The 18,000-nt window shown below is 42.9% G+C and overlaps 1 protein-coding gene across 1 annotated transcript; it reads left to right on the top strand.

Annotated features, from left to right (window-relative positions):
• Positions 1 to 61: 61 nt before the first annotated feature.
• On the top strand, positions 62 to 12,941 carry LOC111158350 (trans-L-3-hydroxyproline dehydratase). The gene is made up of 5 exons (XM_022520331.1): positions 62 to 648; positions 4,973 to 5,142; positions 8,057 to 8,179; positions 8,269 to 8,406; positions 11,597 to 12,941. The coding sequence occupies exons 1-5, from the start codon at positions 141 to 143 to the stop codon at positions 11,720 to 11,722; spliced, it is 1,065 nt and encodes a 354-aa protein (XP_022376039.1). The 5' UTR covers positions 62 to 140; the 3' UTR covers positions 11,723 to 12,941.
• Positions 12,942 to 18,000: the final 5,059 nt, after the last annotated feature.

The following is an 18,000-nucleotide window of genomic DNA, read 5'->3' as shown; positions in this document are numbered from 1 at the left end:
CGAAGCCCCGCCCCCTCGCCCTTCCGGTCTCTGCTCCGACGCCCCGCCCCGGAGAGAACGCTCTCCCGCGGAGTAGGCGGTTGACCCGTGGGCTCCAGGTTCGCACTGCGGAAAAGTCGTCGCGTCCCGGGACTCCGGCGATGGAGAGGGCGCTGGCGGTGCCGCGGCTGCCCCCGCACGACCCGGGGATTCCGGCACTGTCGGTGGTGGACATGCACACGGGCGGCGAGCCCCTGCGTATCGTGCTGGCTGGGTGTCCGGAAGTGGCTGGCCCCACTCTGCTGGCCAAGCGGCGCTACATGCGCCAGCACCTTGACCATCTGCGACGACGGCTCATGTTCGAGCCCCGGGGTCACCGGGACATGTACGGAGCTGTGCTGGTGCCTAGCGAGTTGCCGGAGGCGCACCTGGGCGTCCTGTTCCTGCACAACGAAGGCTACAGCTCCATGTGCGGCCACGCAGTGCTGGCGCTGGGCCGCTTCGCCCTCGACTTCGGGCTGGTACCCGCACCCCCGGCCGACGTCCGCGAGGCCCGAGTCAACATCCACTGCCCGTGCGGGCTGGTGGCCGCCTTCGTGGAATGCGAGGGCGGCCGCAGCCGCGGCCGGGTGCGCTTCCACAGCGTCCCGGCCTTCGCGCTGGCCACAGGTAAAGGACGAGATCCTCCCAGCTCTGGGACGCAACTAACTACACTGTCTCTCTGGCCTGAAACTCACGCAGTGCAATTAACCCACCCACAAGCCTTTGCCATTAATAAAAAGATAACTCAATGCAAATGTGTGTCAGCATGTTAGCCTTGCAGATTTGTTCCGTGTATGCCGCAGATTATTTCGTCTGGGTCTTGAGGGCCTTCAGGAGTACAGAATTCCGTGTCTCCCTTACTAAGCGCCTTATGCCTCACTGTCAGGCATTCCTAGAGATTGCACAGTTGGGTAAGTCAGATAGGGTCAAGGCAAGAGCAAAGAACAGCCAAAGTGCCAGGGTTCACTGGCTGGTTCAGAAGACACTTACTAGACATTACCTCCTGACAAGTTACTAAACCCTGTCTTGTTTTCCTCACCTGTGAAAGTGCCTTCCCCATTTCTTTGGGAAATAATTAAATAAGAATGAATGAACTAAGCAGTTTATAAACCAGGAAGATACAGATGTTGCTGATTTTATTCTTGAAGAACAAAAACAGCTGTTGTCTGAGTCCAAATCCTGATAACCCCTTAAAGCTATGCAACTTTAATCAAATTACTAACCTCTCTGTGCCTGTATTTTTTCACTTGTTATCTCATTGAGTTTTTGGTGAGGATTTACTGAGAGTATGCAAAGTACTTAAAATTTTTAAAAAATACATTTCGAGAGACAGGAGGACTGTAGGTTTAACACCCAGTGCTCATCATAACAAGTGCCTCAATACCCATCACCCATTTAGTCTATCCCCCCCCACCTCCCCTCCAGCAACCCTCAGTTTGTTCTCTATCATTAAGAGTCTCTTATGGTTTGTTCCCCCCCCCCTTTTTTTTCCCCTTTTCCCTAGGTTCATCTGTTTCGTTCTTAAATTCCACATGAATGAAATCATACAGTATTTTCCTCTAATTTCGCTTAGCATAATACACTCTAGTGTATTATGCTAAGCCTCCACATTGTTGCAAATAGCAAGATTTCATTCTTTCAACGGCTGAGTAATATTCCATTAAATACATGTAGGTACATACATATATACATGCCACATCTTCTGCATACATTCATCAGTTAATGGACATTTGGGTTCTTACATTTCTTACAATTGGCTATTGTTGATAATGCTTCTATAAACATCGGGGGCATGCTATTAGATCTTGATCTTTCTTGAGGATTTGGACTCTAGATTAGCCTAATTATGAATGAGGCAGTAATAGCCCAAGCATTTGTCAGTCTTAGAGCAACCTCAGACAGCTGAAACACACAGGTTGATGAAGAATTCCCCTGGGGAAACTGATGGCACTTTGACCTCTAGGAGAAAATGATGTCACATCTGGATAGGGAGGGCACTTGAGATAGACAGGAGTTTGGTTAGGATTGCATCTCAAAAATCTCAGCAGTTTAAATAGTTTAGCTACCCAATTTCTCCTTAGGCAACCCCAGCAGCAGACTGGAAGCACTCTAGCTTCAAGGGAGATGACAGCTGGCAGCAGGGTCACCAATGACATCATAGTTCGGGGCTGGCTGGGGCAGGACAGCCAATCTGTAAGCACATAGTTCCTGAGAGCAACACTGTGTGACTATACGATAATTGGTAGGTAGTAATGGTCACTTTGAGTGATTAAAAAAGATCCTAAATTCTCTACTTTGAATAATGCTAAAAGGGTGGACTGACAAGTGTTCAAGGTTACTGCTCTATCCCCTCTCCATCTTGATGACCTTGCAAAAGGGATTCCACACTTCAAGGTCATCATCTGCAAAATGAAGATGACAACAGTATCCACTTCAGAGGATTGCTGAGTTGTTTTCCATTCCACACTGCTAAAATGAAAACTTCATTGTGTTACTGTGTTCAAGTGCTGGAACAGTAGGTAGTCAATATTTGTTGAATGGGTAACTAAGTAAATGAAATTGGGAGAAGAATATGGTGATTAACAAGTGTAAATATCCTCTTAAGAACCCTATTCCCCTTGGAAATTAAATTTTTGGCCTTACCATTAACATTAACAATATTGCTCATTTGTGCCAAGCGCTCCCCACACGTTATCACATGGAATTCACACAACAGTCCTTTCAGGCGGGAATAATAGTTCCTTTTTTTTTTTTTTTTTTCTGTTTAGCTCTTTCATTTTTTTGTAGTTGAAAAAAACAAATATAACATGAGATCTACCCTGTTAACAAATTTTTAGGTATGCAGTATAGCATTGTTAACTATAAGCACAATGCGGAACAGCATGTCTCTATAACTTCCTCCAACTGCATGACTAAATCTCTGTATCTATCAGGCAGTAACACCCTGTTCCCCCTCCCCAACCTTGTGCCTTGCAACTATTATTCTGCTCTGTTTCTAAGAGTTTGAAAAATTTATACACCTAATTCATGGGAGATTTTGCAGTGTTAATTCTATGACTGCCTTAATTCACTTAGCATAATAGCCTCAAGGTTTGTCCATGTTGTAGCACAGGACAGAACAGTCTTCATTTTTACGGCTGGATAATATTCCATTGTATATATCACATTTTTTTTTAAATCTCTTCATCCCTTTAGCAGTTCCATTTTATACATGAGGACACCAAATCCACACTTAGCTTTCCAGCTTCCAGCAGCCCCACTTTTCCATCTACTTCCTCATTCTCCTTTCGTTAAGGCTGATTTTTATGTTACACGAGCATCAAGATAAAGACATGTTTCATTCATAGCTGCTCTTAAGTTCCACAGGCATATTTTACTTTTTCGACTATAAACTTGCTCTGTTTTGACACATCATGTGTTAGAAGGGCTCTGGGGGCTAGCCTGGGACTGGGAGCGTACTGACTGGTATCTTTGTATGACTCAGTGTGCAAACTCAGGCATACACGCTGTATTTTATTTTTCAGAGTTTCTGAATTTGAGACCCCATCCTGCCTTGTTGATTTGCCTAGTCTCGTCAGTCTACATGCTGTCCCCTTTCCTGATACATGTGTAGCAAATCTTCCTTAAAAGAGCCAAGGTCTTGAAGAAGAGGACCTTTTGGTCACCAGCCTGCACAGTCAGCCAGTGAAGCATCATCTTCCCCTGGCCATGTGGCCCCTGTCCCTGCCTCCCCTCCTCTTTGTTACCTCTGTCACACCATGTAGCCTCCCCGTAGTGCTGTGAGAAGTCAGCATAGGTCCTCTGCACTCCAGACCTGCCACCTCTTTCCTCGGTCCAGAGGAAATGTCTCTACTGACCAAGAGAAATACGGGGACCCTTCAGGACACTGAAGTTTTATGGAAACTTGGACACTTGGGTTTTATGGAAACCCAAGATCTTTCCCCCCAGATCTTGGGTTTCCATAAAACCTGCTTTCTCCCCTACCATACACTCTCCCAGAGGTAGTGATCACCAAGACAGCTTGAATTGGGGAGGAGGAAGAGGAAAATGCAAGAAGGAGAAAAACAGTTTGAATATCCCAAAATATTATCCAGCCCCATTCTTTTGGAAATAAAAATTTAGGATTTCAAACAACTGACATTCTGGTGAAACTTTGGGAAAGCTGGGGACTTAGAATACTCTCAATCCTAACACAAAAAATACTGCAAACATCAGTGATTCTATAATGGCTTTATTCTGAGTATTTGCCTGCTTCATGAGATGAAAATACATAGATGAATTAGTATATATAACTTACATAGAAAAATCTTTTTTTCATTTTGTTTTGACATTATAGCTGAAGAAAGCCAATTTGTGAATAGGATCCAAAATCCTATATTAAACTATTCCTATTAGGGACACCGGGGTGGCTCAGTAGGTTGAGCGTCTGGCTTCAGCTCAGGTCATGATCCCTGAAATCGAGTCCTCCATCAGGCTTCTTGCTCAGCAGGTAGCCTGCTTCTTCCTCTGCCTTCTGCCCCCTTTGCTTGTGTTCTCTCTCTCTCTCCCTGACAAATAAGTAAAATCTTTAAACGATTCTTAATAGTAGAATGAGAGGGGACTTATATTTTCTGCCCTTGTTTTCACATGTTGATGCCTCAGGATTTCCCCTCTCTCTGCCTTTATAAGGTTTTCTAGCAAAGATCCTCAAAGTAGTTAACAAAATAAGTATACATGATTTAAGAAAAACATGGCATTAGATGTTCTCAGACTTAGATGAGTATCATTAAGTTAAAAATAGATCACTCAGCTAAACGTCTATTATTATTGATGCTTACTCATTTTAAAAATACTTCATTCTTTTCTATGATAAGAAAAAGTACCCCTCCACCAAAATACACATATTAAAAATGCTCTGAATTGTACTGCCAAAATACTATAACAAATTTATTTTCAAACACATCTTTTTTAGATCTCTTAGTGGATGTTCCCGGTCATGGAAAGATGGCGGTAGATATTGCGTATGGTGGGGCATTTTATGCATTTGTTAGCGCTGAAAGGTTGGGACTTGACATTTGTTCTGCAAAGACAAGGGACCTTGTGGATGCAGCGAGTGCAGTGATGGAAGCAGTCAAAGCTCAGGTCAGTACAAACACTGCTTTCATCACAAGGTGCTCGCCCCTGTGGCATGGAGGGAATATAAATTACACATCTATGCAGTTAAATATCTACATATTTAAATCATTAATAGGACTAAAAATAAGGCATTGGTTAGGATCTTGGGCTCTATAGCAAGACTATCTAGGAGTCCCAGTGTTGCCACTTTTAAATTTTTCACAACTTGAATGAGTTCCAAACCTTCCTGTGGTGAGACGGGAATTGCAAAATATCTGCTTCATAGGGCGTTATAAGAATGAAGTCAGACAATAGGTACAAAGGACTTAGAATAGTGCCTACCTACAATAAATGTTCAATAAGTAACTTGTTAACTTTAATTATATACATACTAGTATAATTTGTGGCTATTTACACATACAGAAAATGTATCAAATAGTATTTCACTAATTTGAAATGCATATGCTTTGTGGTCATTCTCCAAGACTTGCAGATAATGAATGTCAATTAGAGCTCACAAAATAGATTTCATTAAATCTGTTCAGACCTTGTCTTATTTCACAGAGAACGTTAATTCCTAATTAGTAAATTTTTCCTATATTGCTAAGAAGTTACCTAAATGACCACTTGAGTAAGTCTTGTTTTGGTTTGGGAAAACTACTCTGATAAAATCAGTTTGGATAATAAATATGTCTAGAATATTCTTTCATTTCTAGCACAAGTCTGCCATTTTACACTTAAAATTGGGACATGGAAATAAAACTCATATCCAGTATTTGCATGTTTTAGCATATAAGAATTTCATCACTATTCTAAGTAAAAAATAACTTGTGAAAGAGTGTCTATATACTTGTATTAATAATTACTATAGGCCTATTTAACATACTTGCAACTTTAACATAATTTTTAATTTAAACAAGATGAAAATAGGGGTGCCTGGGTGGCTCAGTATGTTAAAGCCTCTGCCTTCGGCTCAGGTCATGATCCCAGGGTCCTGGGATCAAACCCCGCATCGGGCTCTCTGCCCAGCAGGGAGCCTGCTTCCTCCTCTCACTCTCTTCCTGCCTCTCTGCCTACTTGTGATCTCTCTCTGTCAAATAAATAAATAAAATCTTGAAAAAAATTAAAAATAAAATGTTTTAAAAAAAGATGAAAATATATACTTTATTTCTGTTCTAATTTGTCATTTCTCTAGAACTGTAACTACCAATAGCTAGAATTAGTTAATCATAGCAATTTCTGAGGTTCGAATTTATATCAATTTTCTGTTCACTAAGCAGACAGCTAATAGTTTGAGCTAAAATTTGGCATGAAATAACTTCACTTTATTTTTAATGAGATTAAGAGAAAAAGGCATAGTTTTCTTAATAAAAGGAGCAATTTTGGACTTGTCATTAAAGCGTGAACTTCTTACCAAGCGTGAACTTCTTACCAAGGTGGGAAGGGGTGGACTTTGAGGGAGGAGGCATTCTGAGAAAAACAGGAGAAAATCTTGTATGAGATGACCATATATAGTATTATCTATTGGTGCTGAATCAGGCAGCAGAATGACTTTGTGAACTGCTGACCATTCACACCACTGAGGCAGAGTTAGGGAAAGGCCATTTTCGTGGGGACTGAAGTTAGTACACATTCATCTTTATTCATTTATTCTTTTTTAAAAAGTATTTATTTAAATTCCAGTTTGTTCACAGATGGTATAATATGAGTTTTAGGTGTAGTCCTTCTTTTAACATTTACCTAGAATTTAGTGAGTCGCACACGATGCTATGTTAGATGCTAGAGACTCCAGGAGAAAACAAACCCGCCTTCCAGAAGCTCAGTCTGGTGGGGGAAGCAGACGTGAAGAGTGAGAGGTAATGGTGCTGTGGTGCAGGTGGGGCATGGGGGCTTGAGGAGGATGGAGAACAAAGATCAGCAGGGAGACCTCTTAAACTTGGCTTTGGATGGACTCTGGATTTTAAGAACCCAAATCTATTCACTTGTTCCCAATGACGGGTAAGTAGTAGCAGAATGTACTAATTGTAAGGATGCACGTGGAGTGAGATAATAGTTTGAGAGCTAACAGATGTCACAGAAGCTGAGGAAAAGTTAACCTAGACCTCCCGAGAAGCGCAGGAAGCACTGTGCACTTGGGCCTGACCTTGCTTTGCCACTGAAGGGACTTAGCATCCAGTGCGTGCTTCTCTCTGATTGTACCTGTTGCTTTTTATAACACCAGCTGACTTCATCCTTTACAGATTGTTTTTTCCCCTTCCAACCATTCTCTTACCTACTAGCTTCTGCATTCTTATAACTTCGGCTTGCTCAAAATTCTCTTCTGAGAGCTGAGTGAAGAGGCTTACCTAACACCCAACTCAGGCCTCTTCAGTTTCCAAAGTAACACACTTACAAAGAAGAAGCTAAGGGTGTCACTCACCCTCACAGCCTCCTCCCAGCCTCTTCCAAGTCCTCGTCTCTGCCATGGAATTTACCTCAGCTCTAGATGTTCACCGTCCGGTTCTTCTGCCTTATTCCCTTCAAGCTCATGAGAGGAAGCACAGGACCGTCTTAGCCTGTCCTGTTTGAGCAGCTGTGGCCAGTCTGTGGAGTAACCATCCTGGGGTCAGTGCTTCAAAGAGTGGGAGTGTTTGGAGAGTATGTGTGTATATAAAATAGGACTGTTCCTTTAGCAGAGGCTATATGCAGGACAAATTCCTTAGACAGGACTCAAGGTATCATAAGAATCCTAACTTCCAGTGAAACTATGTTTATTCATCTAGACAAAGACATCATTTACTGCCTTGACCCAAAAGTATTTTAAAAATGACAGAGTGAAAACTTATGCCTCAGAGGATCCCATCTATATAATTTACAAAGATAAATTTGAATCAAAATATATATTTTGTAGTAATCTACATGACAATTTATATTACATGATGATTTTCTTTGTCATTTGCAGTTTAAAATCAGTCATCCTGAGAGTGAAGACCTTTCCTTTCTGTACGGAACCATAGTGACAGATGGAAAAGACACTTATAGTGAGGAACCAACCACCAACATCTGCGTGTTTGCAGATGAACAGGTATTAAAACTGTAACATTTGGCACAAAAGCCAGACAGCATGGAACTGGAACACTGTGAATGCTTTCACCTTCATTTACTCTGAAACAGGTTGACCGAAGTCCTACTGGCTCAGGAGTGACGGCCCGAATTGCCTTACAGTACCACAAAGGGCTTCTAGAACTGAACCAGACCAGAGACTTTAAAAGCAGTACCACCGGCTCAGTATTCACAGGCAAGGCTGTGAGGGTGAGTGACTCTTGTAGCTGCTTCTGTGTGAGTGTGCTTCTTTGGAAACTGAAGAGGCCCGAGCTGGGTATTAGGTCCCAGCTCTCAAAAGAGAATTTTAAAGCAGGCCTGTAAAAACTTCTGTTCAGCTAGGATATTGGTTCTCAAAATGTGGCTTGGAAGCCCTGGCGGTCACCAAGTTCCTTTCCATGGGTCCCACAAGGTCAAAACTTAGTATGCATTAACATTAAGACATTATTTGCTTTTCACTTTTATTGTCTCACGAGTGTACGGTAGACTCTGCAGAGTCTACGCCACAGGTGATAAGCCAACTGATGAATGCAGAAGCAGATACAAGAATCTAGCTGTCTTCTGTAAAACCATACGTTAAGGAGGTTTGCAAAAATGTAAAACACAAGCGATTTTCCCCACTAAAATTTTTTTGTTTTGGCAAATACAGTTATTTTCCCAGAAATATGTTGTTTGCAATAACATGCAATGGGTTTATTATTTTTTAATGAATTAATGAACAAATACCTTTAATTCTCTCAATATAGTTAATATTAATAGATATAACCTACCTGGGGTACCTGGGTGGCTCAGTGGGTTAAAGCCTCTGCCTTCAGCTCAGGTCATGATCCCAGGGTCCTGGGATCGAGCCCCACATCGGGCTCTCTGCTCAGCAGGGAGCCTGCTTCCCTCTCTCTCTCTCTCTGCCTGCCTCTCTGCCTATTTGTGATCTCTGTCTGTCAAGTAAATAAATAAAATCTTAAAAAAAATAGATATAACCTATATAAACAAAAACTCTTAGAAAATCTGATTTTATTCTATTTATTTGTCAGAGAGAGAGAGAGAGAGAGAGAGAGTAAACGCACATAAGTAAGAGGAGCTGCAGGCAGAGGGAGAAGCAGGCTCCATGCTAAGAAAGGAGCCTGATGGAGAACTTGATCCCAGGACCCTGGGATCATGACCTGAGCAGAAGGCAGATGCTTAACCAACTGAGCTACCCAGGGGCCCCTAGATGCTCAAATCTTAAGGCATTAAGGAGTCCTGGAACCAAAAAGTTTGAGAACCACTAACTTAGGGTTTGGATTTTTTTGTCCTTTTTGTTTTTATTCTATAGGAGTGTTTCATTTTTTATAATAGGATGTGAAAATCCCGAAAAGTTGTGAAAAATAAAGCTTTTGTAATAGAATCAAATTTCAAATGTGCTAACAAATAAATTCTATTCACTAATAAATAGTAGTACATGAAATCTACACTAAGTAAATTTAGGAAAGAATTTAGTAGATACATTTAGTAAATGAATCTATTCATAAAAGTCCTTTAATAGAACAAAATATCTATCATAATACAGACTTTTATATCCTAATTTGGTGTTTTTGAAGTTTGATTTTTCTGAATATTGAATTTTCTTTTAGGTTAGGGATTCTTATTAAATATAGTGATTTTATGCAAAAATTTGGAATTATCTTCAAGTCTGAGATTGAAGATAAAATAATCTACAACATTTATTGGGTGCTTCACTGTAAAGTTCCAAGCTAAGTACTTTATGCATAACTTTTCAAGGCACCTGGGTGGCTCAGTCACTTAAGTGTTCAATTCTTGATTTCAGCTCAGGTTGTGATCTCAGGGTTGTGAGATAGAGCCCCACATTGGACTCTGAGTTGGGCATGGAACCTGCTTAAGATTCTCTCTCTCACTCTCCCTCTGTGTGTGTCTCTAAAATAAATAAAGTAAAATAAAAAAAAAATATATATATATATACATACCATCCTAATTCTCACAAGAAACTTGGCAAGTCAGTACTGTTATTATCCTTTTTAAACAGGTGATAAAATGGAGAATTAGAGAGTTCAGTTAATTTGCCAGAGGTCAAACAGTTAGTGAATATCGGACCCAAACTCTGAACGTGGACCTCTCTGTGTAGACCCTACACTGTTAACACTACTATATTGTTATTGGACAAAGCAAGTTTCCAATGAGGCTTTTATTACAGATTTATAAAAAGATAATGAAATTACTGTATCCTAATCTAATAATTGGTATTTTATCATAAGATTTAGTTATTCTCATGTTTAAAAATTAAGAAATAAGGGGCAGTTGGGTGGGTTGGTTGGTTGAGTGTCCAACTCTTGGTTTTGGCTCAGGTCAGAATCTTGGGTTTCTGAGATCAAGGCCCCCCCCCCATGCTCATCAGGGAGTCTGCTTCTCTCCCTCTCTTTCTGCCCCCTCCCCTGTTGATGGTTGCATGTGTGCGCACTCTCCCTAACAAATAAATACATCTTTAAAAAATTAAGAAATAAAAAGGATACTCTGTAGTTAAGATTTGGAGTTATTTCTTTTATAGTTAATAATCATACTTGACAGGACATCTTCACTCTCATCATATGCCTTCCCTTTCTGTCCTGATAGTTCCAAGCTCTCCAATGGCAATGGCGCCATCCCGGTCTCTCTCTCTGCCCCAGCTTCCTCTCTGTCCTTCCACTTATGGGTCCCCAGCATTCCATCCTTAGTTTCCTTCTCATCTCTTCCTCATCTTGATGCCACTGGGCAATTTTACCCTCTTTTGAGATTTCAGCTCCCAACCACACACTGGTGATGACTTGTGAACCTTCCCCGCTCCCATGCCTACTAGGTGTCTCTTCCCAGAGTCTAACACTCGTATTCCCAGCTGTCCACCAAACTCACCTCGAAATGATGGTCTCAGAGACATGTCATCTTGTCAAAAAGCTCTTCCTTCCTTCCTAAATGTGCTCCTCCCATCTCATTCCCTATCTTGATTAATGGGAGTCCCTGTTTCACTCCCCAGCCGGGAACTATGCTCACACTGAACTTATTCCTACTCCTCACCTCCCACATACATCATCCCCAGGCCTGCCAATTCTACCTGCAAAGTATCTCTGTTTTGTTCTTCTCCCTCCTCCCTAAAAACTGCCCTAGTGACTCAAGAGCCCATCAATGAATGAAGGTTACCTCTGAAGAAGTTTCTAGGTTTCTAATTGCTTTCCTCTCTGATTTGTCCTCATTTTACAGCTAAACTTATCTAAAACACAAATCTGATCATGTCACTCTCCTTAAAAACCTTCCATTATCTACAAGATTAACCATTGGGTTTTCTTTAAAATGATAAAAACCAAGAATATGGCTCTAGGCCAGACACAATGTAAGTGCAGTCTTTTGATATTATATTCCTTTCCTCTTTTCTCAGGAAGCAAAATGTGGGGATTTTAAAGCTGTTATAGTGGAAGTGTCTGGACAAGCCCATTACACAGGTACAGCAAGTTTTATAGTGGAAGATGACGACCCACTGAAGGACGGATTCCTTCTCAAGTGACTTCAGTACTCCTCAGGGCTTTCTCTGAATTATGTGGAAAATGATACCTAATTGTATGACTTCCATTCTTTCTAAAGTGTTATGCTGTAACTAAATATAATCATTATACCTCATATTTGCACATGTAATTAGTATAAATGTCACCTATGTCTAACCTACAAAATGCTGAAAATTCCAAATATTTGTCTAGTTATTAACATACCAGGTAAAATTAATACCTCAGTCCTGTTACTTTTAAAATGTTATTCTATGCTACTTACTGTAATATTTTTATTTAGATGCTCTTTGAATGATAACTCGAATTGTAGCCCTCACAACAATGACTCTTACAAGTTCAATATTTTAGTCTTCCAGGTTTTGAGTAAGATAATGTCCTCTCTTCGAGCAGGATGTAAGGGAGATGGGTTTCTGTAAGGTACTAAACTCTTAGCCTACACAGCCTGGGAAGGACTGGGGTGGGCCAGCTTCTGGGGACAGATGTTGTGGCTGCTACCAGGATGTTCTCTGTGCTGCAAAGCCCAGCTCCTCCTCCAAGGTAAATGAGGTGCCATTAGCTGATGTGAGGAGACCAATGAATAATCAGATTTTTGCTACATCTTTACGGCCCTTATAAAAGGGATTGTTTCTGCATTACAAACACGGGAAATCGATGAATTACTAGAGTAGGGTGAGTCTCCTACACAACCAAATACATGCCCCATAGATTTAGGCCTGAAAGAAACGTTAACTATTAATTCTTGCTAGTTAATTGTCTGTGAATCTGTTAAGAATAAAATTTGATCAGGGCGCCTGGGTGGCTCAGTTGGTTAAGTGTCTGACTTTTGATCATTTTTCAGTCACTAAAAATGAGGTATTAAAAAGTTACTCAATACGTGCTGCTCTCAATAGACAGCAGATTCCTGTGAAGTATTTATTTTTTTGAGCATATGGAAACTGAAGTAATTAATTTTAACTGATTTTGTCATCCAGTTATTAACTGTGTGATTGAATTACCAGATCAAAATGAAAGATTTTTAGCTTTATAACTTCATAGTTAATGTTCTTGATTTCCCTATTATACAAAAATTAATGTTTTCCATTCATTCTCTATAAAATTCTATGGTAAAGAAATCACTTATCTTCAAAAAAATGACACTATCACTAGCTTAACATGACAAGAAATTTTCTACATGTCAGGGAGATTTGTTGTACTTTCTTTTTAAAATGAAAATAGACAGGGGCCTGGATGTCTCAGTTAAGTGTCAGCCTTTGCCTCAGGTCATGATCCCAGGGTCCTGGGGTTGAACCCCCGCATGGGGCTCCTGCTCAGGGGGAGTCTGATTTTCCCTCTCCCTCTCCTCCTGCTTGTGCACTCTCTCTCTATAATAAATAAATAAAATATTTTAAAATAAATAAATAAAATGAAAATTGAACTATTATTTGTTCTCCAAATTTCACAAGTCATATTAACGTATCTACATTAAAAAGTTGGCATTGCCTGTATCTTCCTAAATTCTAATCCATACCAGAGCCAAATCCTTGCAGTAATATTCATCCCTTCTGTACTTCACCGCTTCTCCTGGAGTCAACACTAGGGAAATTAACCACCCCCCCACACACACATCTCCATGTGTCTAACCAGTCACGAAGCCCTGCTGAGTCGACCTTCTAAATATTGCTCACAACTATCCCTTCCCATTCTTGGTAAGGGTCTTGCCTCATTAATTAAGCTCTTTCAAGCCAACCACCTTTCCCTCACTGATCTCTTAGCTCTAGGTTCTCAAACATGTTCATCATAAATAAACTGACACAAACATCTTTGTCTGCCTTCCCTCTCTAGCTTGCTGTCACCCCTGTTTCCTTCCCTCTGGAGTCAAATTTCTACATTCCTGACTCTGCTCATTGGGTACAGTTTCTCATCTTCCATTTGTTATTTGACTATTGTTGTTTGGTTTCCTACCTCATTATTCGTTGGAAATCATGCTTGACCTACCTGCCAGATCTAACAGCCCCCTGAGGGTTTATGCAATCTGTGGGGGTTCTGCTGCAGACTCCTGGCAGGCAAGTGTGGTCCATGTTAGAGCAAGTACATTCGTGCCCTTGATGCTGGGTCAGCCACAGAGACACTCATGGAAGCTCTCAAGGTCACGAGGTTGGTACCCAGTCCCCATGAGTACCCACCAGTGCTGCAATTATGTGGGCCCAGGGCCATCTCCTCTTCACCATGAAGTTGCAATGAGTTTTGCTCCAAGTCCTCTAGACTCTGTAAGACTTGGGGCACCCTTCTCTTCAATTCCTAAAACCCACAAATTCCATACCATCCCTCTTTAGGATAATGCTTCTCATACATGTGGGTATGAAATACCTGGAGCTCTTAAACTACATGTTCTCGTTTATTAGGTATGGGGGGGCAGTTCCAGCAAGCTCCTGGGTGATGCTGATGCTATGCGTACGACTGCATTTAGGAGAAAACTTGATAACTTATCGATTTTAGTTACCCATTTGGGACCAGGCTTTACAGGTGAGTCTTCTCCTTTTTGCTCTAAAACATATAAGGAAGCTGTGAGCTCTCCACCGAGAGGCGACCTCATGGTCACAGCAACTTTCCTGAGAAGAGGCTGAGAAAATTACCTTACTTTGAAAACCAAAACAAAATAAAAACCAAAAACACAAGACCACTGACTTCTCAATTGGCCAGGGTGCCTCATTAAATATGTCGCTCACCTGCCTAGCTTTTCTCCTTTGACCTGCTTCTTAGTTTTTTCTACTCCCTTGCATTCCACCCATGGTTCTTCTCTTTCTGCACTCAACACCCTGTCCCTACTCATCACATCCATGCCCATGCTTTTCTTTCTTGGAGAGAGAGGCTGACAACTTCCAAATCCCTAAATCCTGAGGGTCAGAGCCGTACTGCAGGCCCAGTACTTGGTGGGCAAGTCAAACTCTAATGCCCCTAGAATGTGCCCTTCCTCCTGTATTCTCTAAACTGATGAATGGTACCCCCTTCCCATGAGCCGTGAACTTGTGATTTATCCTTCTTGTTCATGCCCTTTTGTAGGGCAGAGGAAGGGCACTTCAGAGGAAGCTTCAGAGGAAGATGTCTGTGGATTTGGCTGGCGTCATTCCTTACTCCTTCCTTTATCAACAACACTCACCTTCCCTTGTGGAAAACTCTCCCCATCCTCTGCATGCAGCCTTGCTGGAACTGCCAGACTCTCTTCCTGGACCTGGGATCTCGAGAGGAATGACATAAGGTCTGAAAATGGCTGACATGGACTTACTCCAATAGTGCTTTAAAGAGATTGCCCTCCATTCGTTTCTGCATCTCTACCTGCTATCTCTGCCCTGATTTCTCTTGTTCTTGGGGCTAGCTGTTAGGTTATTCTTTTGTAATCTGAATTCCCCCTATCCTCCAATGAATCCCCCCCCCTTTTTTTTAAGTGAGACCGTGCCTGTGTATATTGTTTATATCCAGAGACCCTAATTCGTATACTACTTCCTGAAAATCTCTTCTCCTTCTTCACTATGTCTTAATTCAGACTCTTCTCATTTCTTATCTGGGCTAACTGGTCTCCTGGTTGTCAGGTTCTCTTCTACAGTCACTCAAAAATAGGTTTTGTGTATCTAGCAGTTTTCCAACATGCCAAGTGTTCAGGATCTAATAACATGCCAGGCAGACAAAGTTCTAGTCTTCACAAAGCCTACAGTCTACAGTGGGAGACAAGTAATGATTCATCACAAAAATAATTCTAGACAGTGCTGATGTGCTACAAGCCAAGAAAGGCTACCTCTGGGAGACTAACATTCATGTGGAGACAAGGATGCAAGGGAATGGGGGAAGGTGAAGGAATGGAGCTCTCTAGGCAGAGGGGATAGTGAGTGCAAATGCCCTATGCCCTATGATGGGAAGTTAAAAAGATTCACAAAAGGCCAGTGTGACTAGAGTGGAGCAGAAAGAAGGAACGTGGCCCCAGATGAGACCAGAAAGGAAGCAGTCAGGTCATGCAGTGCCTTGTAGGAAATACTAAGAATTGGGGACCTTATCCTAAATTAAAAGGAGAAAGTCGTTAGAGGGTTTTAAATCAGTGAGTGGCATGATCAAATATATTTTGCTTAGAAGGGCGTGCTGCCTACAGGGTAGAGTAGGGACTGGATGTGGGATACCAGTTCCGAGTGGCAGCAGTAGTTCAAAGAAGAGAGAATGAAAGCTAAAATTTAGGTGGGGGATGAAGTGATGAAAGAAATGAATGGGGGCGCCTGGGTGGCTCAGTGGGTTAAAGCCTCTGCCTTCGGCTCAGGTCATGATCTCAGGGTCCTGGGATCGAGCCCCGCATCGGGCTCTCTGCTCAGTGGGGAGCCTGCTTCCTCCTCTCTCTCTGCCTTCCTCTCTGCCTACTTGTGATCTCTCTCTCTGTCAAATAAATAAATAAAATCTTTTCTTTTTTTTTAAGATTTTATTTATTTATTTGACAGACAGAGCACAAGCAGGCAGAGGTCATCCTGCCTTCCTCCAGGGACGTTTTTAGTTGTCACTACTGGCACGTCGTGGGTAGAGGCTAGAGATACTGCCAAACATCCTAGCACGCACTCCTATAATGCATTAATGTACCACCTTAAATACACTGCAAATTTCCAGCAAGCTATTTTTCCTGACTGAAATAAGCATTCAAAGCACTACTATCAGTGATTCTAAGATGGGCAAGTGTGCCAGTCATTCTTTAGAGTCCTGTTTCTCAAACTATGTGCATCAGAATCACTTGCCAGGCGTCTGGCTGGACCCCACTCCCAGAATTCAGATTTGATAGATTTGGGGCAGGGCCTGAGAATCTGCTTTTCTACCAAGGTCCCAGGTAATGCTAATGCTGCTGGTGTAGGGTCCACACCATGGTTTTAGAGAAACCTAAGGGTTTATCACATTTTCCCCCATTAGCGGCTGCGCTCAGAAGCTTGAGATGCAGCTTCCCTGGGCAGGCGGGAGCTCCCTGTCCCCGAATCTCCCAGCCAGCTACCTGCAGCGGCATCAGTGGTGACTCCCTGGCTGGTACCACTTTAGACTTAAAACACACCCCATTGCATGGGGTGCCTGCGTGGCTCAGTGGGTTAAGCCTCTGCTTTAGGCTCATGTCATGATCTCAAGGTCCTGGGATGAGCCCCACACCCAGCCCTCTGCTCAGCAGGGAGCCTGCATCCCCCCTCCACCTCTCTCCACCTGCCTCTCTGCCTACTTGTGGTCTCTGTCAAATAAATAAATAAAATCTTTAAAACACACACACACACACACACACACACACACACACACACACACACACACTCTACATTCCAGAGAACTGAGGAAGGATGCCAGCCAGGAGGGCAAGGAACCAATTGCTAATCCCCCATCCCCATCATGTGTGAACCTGTTATGGTCCTGAGGTCTAGGCCCTTGAAAACAAGACGATATGAAGCCTCCAAAATCCATATCCTAACTCCTCAGAGCCCCTATATCAGAATTACCTTCGGGGTTTAGATTCATGGGCCCATCCTAAACCTAGGAGTCAGCCAGTGAGTGTGCATTTTAAAAAGCTCATACTTTCTTCGTTCTCAAAGTGAAGTCGTCTGAGCAGCAATATCATCACTACCTACCAACTCGTTAGAGATGCAAATCCTGGGAGAGGACCCCAGACCTACCCTATCTGAAACTCCAGTGAGGCCCCGTCACTTGTGTTTTAAGAAGCCCTCTACCTGATTCTGCTGCGTGCTCAAGTATGAGAACACCTGCTTCATACTATTCTGCCCCTAAAGTTTAACTCTCCGGATTCGGACTGCTTTTCACTTCAGCGGCGGGATCCCTTTCCTACCTGCAAGTGCCAGACACGTCAACAGGAAGCACAACAAAGGCCTCCCCGTAGGACATTTGTATCCAACAAGACCGCTTGAGAGTGAACCCTTGTTGGTTTTGGCCATTTCTCCGACGGCCCGTCCCGCTTTTCCTGGAGGCCCCCGAAGGGGTCGACCCGGCCCCCTCGAAAACCGAGACCCCCCCAGGCGGGATAACCTCGGGGAGAGGTGGTGCGGGCGGGCTTTTCCGAGGGGGCCGGGTGGGCGGCGTCCCGCCCCGCGCTCCTGCGTAAACACGGTTCCCTCAACAACGCGTCGAACCCACGTCAAAGGCTCCGCCGGGTCCGGGGCGACCGCCACCCCTCCCTCCGAGCCCGACTGCCGGCACAGGCCTCTGGCCCGCGCCCGAGCCACCCCTCCTCGGGCTTGCGGCCGCCTCCCCCGGTGCGGGATGAACACAGCCGCGGCCGCCGCGGGGCCCC

Source organism: Enhydra lutris, unplaced genomic scaffold, assembly GCF_002288905.1.
Source record: "Enhydra lutris kenyoni isolate GAN:26980312 unplaced genomic scaffold, ASM228890v2 scaffoldscaffold4, whole genome shotgun sequence".
NCBI lineage: Eukaryota > Metazoa > Chordata > Mammalia > Carnivora > Mustelidae > Enhydra > Enhydra lutris.
The sequence above is the reverse complement of the archived record's forward strand: the minus strand, read 5'-3'. Positions and strand labels throughout refer to the sequence as shown.

Excerpts from the sequence above, each read along its gene's own strand:
- LOC111158350 (XM_022520331.1), top strand. The coding sequence starts at position 141 with ATGGAGAGGGCGCTGGCGGTGCCGCGGCTGCCCCCGCACGACCCGGGG. Across the intron at positions 649-4,972 it reads GGCCTTCGCGCTGGCCACAG|ATCTCTTAGTGGATGTTCCC; the intron begins GTAAAGGACGAG and ends CATCTTTTTTAG. Across the intron at positions 8,180-8,268 it reads GCGTGTTTGCAGATGAACAG|GTTGACCGAAGTCCTACTGG; the intron begins GTATTAAAACTG and ends ACTCTGAAACAG.